The following is a 6,000-nucleotide window of genomic DNA, read 5'->3' on the forward strand; positions in this document are numbered from 1 at the left end:
CTAAATTAATACATCATTCCTAACACAATGTTTTAATTGTTCTCACAATAATAAACAATTGTTGTATACTTGTATTGAGGTAAATTTTTCTTTCTAAACAATTGTTTTACATGATGATGTAGTTAAATAATAATTTACTTGTCCACGGTAATTAGTAAAACATCCTTTGTAAGAGAGCGTCCAAACAATGAACAAACGAACCTTGGGAAACAAAGCGTGGTTACTGTGCTGATATGTGTATATATATAGACACACGCACATTCATACTGTCATGTATGTAATGATGTGGAGATGATCATTGGTCAGTAGCAGAAGAAAGCGAAGAGGGGGGGAGGATCTTTAACCCTCCGTCTTCATCGGCCGCTTCTCCAGCTCCGATCGGCTTTGGATCATCAGTCTTGGAAAGTTTTTTGATCGATTCGATGCATCGTTTGTTTGTTTCCTTTCATCTCTCTTTCTCTCGTTCTTATTGATAATTTGTTGGTTCTATTCGGAACTCTTGTTTTTGGATGTAGTGTTCCGACATCGATGCCGTTCTGTTGTTTGTTTGTTTGAAATCTGCAAAACCCTAATCAAATTTTGTAGGCGGAAGGGAAAACCCTAGTTTTACGATCGCTAGCTACATAGCGGTGGCATTGAGGAGTTTGATTTCCGGGAAAATTCAATATCTGGATGGCTGCTGCTTCTAACTCCCCCGCTGCCCCATCTCAATCTCAATCTCAAAATTCTCCTCGGGATCGCCATTTGCGTCGGACCTCGGCGACTATTGGATTTCCGTCTCTCCCTGAAAATTCTTCATCTTCTCCTTCGTTGGCGGGTATGGTTGATCAGGAAAAGTTTGCGGCTTCTTCCTTTTCCACGCCTTCGGATTCTTTAGCTTCCCAAAAAGATGGAATACCTGTGGCGGCTACTAGTTCGTTGACCGAGGATGGTTCTTCTTTTGCTGCTGGCGCGGACCCCCGGCCTGAGAACAGTGATAATGTTGGTGCTACCAAGAAGCCAGCTTGGAACAAGCCTTCTTCCGATGGTACCACAATAGATTTTGGTGCTGTGATGGGAGCAGATTCTTGGCCTGCTCTATCAGAATCTACTCGTGCTTCCCCTAAAATTTCTTCGACTGATTCTCCCAAAGCTATCTTCCATGGATCAGTCGCTCCACTGCAGGTTTCTTTTTGTTTCCGTCGTATTATTTTGTTGCTACACTTTCTTTTAAAGTTTCTTTAACCTTTGGCACATTCGTATGCAATTTTCTGATGTTTGTTGCTTGCTGACGTTAAGTTCTTGGGTATGATGTTTTTCTCGATTTAACATTGGGCATATAACTGTCCTCTAACTTGTTACAGCTGTTAGAAAGTTTTCCCTGTAAAATTTAATTTTTTATGTCATATAGAATTCATTAGGCTCTTTTTTTGGCAGAAAGAAGTTGTCAACGCTAGTATCTCTACCACAAGTTCAGCATCGAACCATGTGGTCCCCAACCGACAGAGATCCATGAAACGAGTTGGTGGTGGCTCGAGTCACAGCAGCATTACTTCTAATGGAAGCCAATCTCAGGCGCCACACATACAGAGTTTTGTAGTTGAAGCAGCCCCTTCTAATCCTGGGAAATCTGGGGCCTCTGCTGGGGAATCGCCTAGGGACAACATGAATAGGGATACTGGACCAAAAGGGGGATCTTCCAGCGTAAACGAGCTGTACCAGCAGCGTGGTTCTTTTAAGCGGAGCAACAGTGGGCTACAATCCCGAGGGGATGGTTCTTACCATCACAGCCATGGGGGTAGGCGAGACCAAGAACGCGGGAAGCAGGATTGGAGTAATGCTCATCGAACTTATGGCACCAGAGATAACCTTTCACCACGGCAGAGAGTCAGCTCTAGGCCCTTCATACGCAGTCCAGTTTCAAATGCACCTTTTATATCTGTGCCACCTCCCCCCATAGCTGTGCATCCCTTTGTTTCTCCCATTGTTTACCCTGGTGAGACTAGCTGCTCTTAGAATACCATCTAGCATAGGAAATTTTCATGTCCGCTAATGTTTTGATAAAACATGCAGAAATGTCATCTCCTGTATTTTATATGACTGGGCCTCATCCAGAATCACTAAGACCGATATCTATGGTTCCAATTCCACAAATGTTTTATACCATGACAGATCCTCTCTTGCCTTCGAAGATAGTGAGCCAGATAGATTATTATTTTAGGTATTTTGTTAGTATTGTACTTGATCAGTTATCCTTTCTCAATATTGCTGTCTATTGCTACACGACTAACTTCTTATCTCCGTTTTCCAAATTATTTTTATTCTGCAGTGGTGAGAACTTGGTGAGGGATACTTATTTGCGCCAGAACATGGATGGAGATGGATGGGTTCCTATAAGCCTAATAGCAACATTCAAGAAAGTAAGTTGACCGAACTTCTAAAAAAAGTTGACCAAACTTGATCCGTACCTTTTTGCTTATGCTGTCCACAATTTGATTTTTTTTTTTGGGAGTCCACGAACTGTTTTTTGGCCTACATTACATAAACTTGAATTGCAGTTTTTGAAGTTGTTTGGGATATGCACTTGATGATAAACGGAAACATGAGAGTTTTAATGGTCGTTAAAAGAAATGAAAAAAGATTCATGAAGGGAATGGTGTTAAAAGAAAAAACCTTGTGAGTTATGGGATCGAGAATTTGAAATGCTCCAAAACTTGATTACTAATGCAGAAATTATAGGGAAAGAAGGGATTGGAGAAACCTATTTGGCAAAAGGAAGATAGTTCTCTGGAAGTGTGAAAGATATGGCGAACTTTTAATAAATCTTATTCTAGTATGATCTGTCAAAGTTCTGGGCAAGCTAATAACACATCTGTTGGGTGGGCTATGATATGATATCTGGATGTGTATGCCTTTTTCCACTTTTGGCAGTATGGCATTTAAAGCCTTTACTTCTCTTGAACCAAAGTATTTGATCTATGATGTAGTTTTTAATAAAGCTGTCAGATGCAATTATAAATTTGGAGAATCTAGGATGTTGCATATATAACAGTACTTCCCCTCTGAAATGCTCTAGACAAGCTAGAAATGCTCTAGACAAGCTAGGCTGCAGATCCTGAGATGTGGTACACAAGCATTGTTGTGACTAATGTTTATCCTTTTGAAAGAAGAGTGCATGGTCGCATTTTGTTTCTTTTTGATTCCGATATGGATCATTTTAATTAGTGGAAATTTTTGGGTGATTATCATTGAATGAGAAAGATTGGGGTCGACCATGTCAGCTTGTTTAATTGGATGATTGCTGATGTTTCTTGCTTGGCAAGTTTGTCCTAGCTGTTGCCATGAATACCAGTTTATAAGATTCTCTTTACAGATTGCAATGCTGACGGACAATATTCAACTCATACTTGATGCTGTACAAACTTCAAATGTCGTGGAAGTGCAGGTGAGCTATTTTCATTGAATCTTTTCAATTACTACTGTTTAATTTCGTGAATCTAGTTCCAGTCGATTTACACATAATTATACTTGTAAGACAAGCAGAAAGTGTGAGGAAATCTATCCCTATCTAATTCTTCAACTTTGCCACTTTTGGCTCACTCAAACTTATACTAGGTTATGGCCCGTTGTAAGCCATATTATGATGTCAGTGCCCATCATGATTGAATCTGATGAAAAACTTATGAGGTCACAAATGAATGGCATGGGATAGCCTGCTGTGAACCACAAGAATCACAATTGACACAGGTTTATGACCCCAAAATAATTTTTAATATCAGCGCAAACAATAAAATAGAGTAGATAGTCCAAATACAGTAAAATAAAGTCACTCAAATGGACTCAATCAACTTGATCTTGAAGTTGGCTAAAGTTGAGCAGCACAAAAATTGCTTCCAGTTGAGTTCACATCAGAATCAGACAACATACGCGGGATATTTCCTCAGCCATTTAAACAATTGTTTTTTTAAACATGTCTTTGCAGGGTGATAAAGTGAGATGTAAAAATGATTGGAATAAATGGATAATTCCTCCCGCTCTTTATTCTCCGGGTACAAGTCCTCAGGCACTCCATACACCTAGCCAGGATATGATTTCAGCACAAATCAATAATGTTACACTGGATGAAAAAGCAGCCAGATAGAAGCATTTTTTAACTGTCTACCTCTGGGAATTGAAGCTATGGCAGTGATCTGGTGCTGACGAGCATCATAATTCATGTCAAACACGTCTAATGACAAATTTGCAACACTTCATTTTCCTTTTTATCCTCTGTTGCCATGGATCCATGGATGTTTTTTTTAAAGAATTTGAGAAAGGCTTACAATCAGCTTATGTTGGAAACTCTTTTTCCAACTAAGATGGTTGTTTTTGATGATATTGATGTGTGACAAGAGCGATGCCTTGAGGCACCTAAACGACGGGGTAAACATCTTGGTGAATTACAAAATACAACTTCATAATGGAGTATTTATCAATAAAAATGGTTTGAAAAATAATGCTGGGAAGACAATGGAAACTCTTGCACGAGTTTCTTCCTTCATATTTCATTTTCTGTTGGAATTGGAGAGTCTTTTGATGTGAATGATGGAACTTTGATTTTCTTCACTTTCGGATGCTTAAATGTACTATTTGGTTTTGATTTCCTCGACTTTTGAGATGACTAGCAGCTGCTTGATTTGATATTCGATGTCGTGGTTTTTTATGTGTATGTGTTATGTCTAAGGCTGGTATGATGGTCTTGCGTTAATGACCAAGTTCGATACAATGAAACGCTGTCTGTGAATTGTTTACTTGAATGTTTTGTTTAGGAGGAGATTCTCCCCCCTCCGAACTTTTTCGGGTCTTCTTCTTCTTGTCCAAATGATAAGATGTTCATATATCGTTCAGTCAATTACGACCAATGGCATATCCGCGTATATACTGGAAAATGATATCATACATTTGTAGTTTACATCTCATAGAGATCAGATGTGTAATCAATCTATTTATTTATATGGAAAAGGGGATGGAATACGATTGGAAGTGCAATCGATGACCGTGGCACGACATTCTCATTGCCGCTTGCTTACCCTTGAATTGAGATCCTCTAGTTCTGAAGTTCTTGTTAGAGTTCTATTTCATAAAATGTACTCCACTTGAATTGCCAGTTTGCCACTATCATGAAAGCTAAACAATGCTACAATGCAACCAAAACATAATGTTGCCGATTCAAAAAAATGCTAGTTGAGACCCATTGCTCACATTTACACCATACATGGAGTTTAGTTAATACAAAGTATCGAGTTACTTTCTCCGACTTCTTTCTTTAAGATAAACAAAAACGGATAATTCGAAACTTGTGACTCAAACACACATTATTATGGAACATTTTTTTGTCGAGAAACAAATATAATGAATGGTCTTAATCCAGCGATATATTATTGATAGCTACATTAATTTAGTACATCGAAGAAACTGCCATAAATTTGATTTGCAACTTGAAGTGGATTTGCTGAATATCATTTCTTATTTCAAAATTTTAGTTAGTATTATTTTATAAAAAAGCAAACATTGAGATCTTTATTTGAATGATTAGTCAAGACTACGTACAAATAGGAACTGATAGGTATTCATAACCATCTTGTATAATTTTTTATGTCCTATTTGTTAGGGGCGCTCTGGTTGGTGAGTCGCCCATCTGCATGAGGGTAGTACCAGTCCAATGTCTACGTGAATCACTGTATTTCTTTTATTTAAATGACCACAATCGTTAATAAAGGGTCGTACTAGTCCAATGTCAACGTGAACATATCAGTGATTTTTGGCGTTACAAATTTGAAGAAAAAACAACCAACTAAGAATGTATTTCTATCATCAGGCTCACAAGTGGACGGAGAATGGTAGTGTGGAATACTATGCGCTTTTAGTAAGTCGTGATCTCGTGTTGCATGGGAGGAGATTGTCTGGTTCAGATGGTGCTCTCATTCTCTCTGATGGCAACTCTACTCTGCGAACCAGCTCTTTAGGATTGTAAGCATCTGT

General features: G+C 38.6%; 1 protein-coding gene across 1 annotated transcript; it reads left to right on the top strand.

The window, feature by feature from the left end:
* The first annotated feature begins 198 nt into the window (after nt 1–198).
* On the top strand, nt 199–4,687 carry LOC140964281 (la-related protein 1C-like). The gene is made up of 6 exons (XM_073423915.1): nt 199–1,164; nt 1,417–1,975; nt 2,053–2,200; nt 2,309–2,399; nt 3,353–3,424; nt 3,962–4,687. Exons 1-6 carry the CDS (start codon nt 673–675, stop codon nt 4,118–4,120), a joined length of 1,521 nt encoding a protein of 506 aa, XP_073280016.1. The 5' UTR covers nt 199–672; the 3' UTR covers nt 4,121–4,687.
* The last annotated feature ends 1,313 nt before the right edge of the window (nt 4,688–6,000 follow it).

Source organism: Primulina huaijiensis, chromosome 18, assembly GCF_012295235.1.
Source record: "Primulina huaijiensis isolate GDHJ02 chromosome 18, ASM1229523v2, whole genome shotgun sequence".
Classification (NCBI taxonomy): Eukaryota; Viridiplantae; Streptophyta; class Magnoliopsida; order Lamiales; family Gesneriaceae; genus Primulina; species Primulina huaijiensis.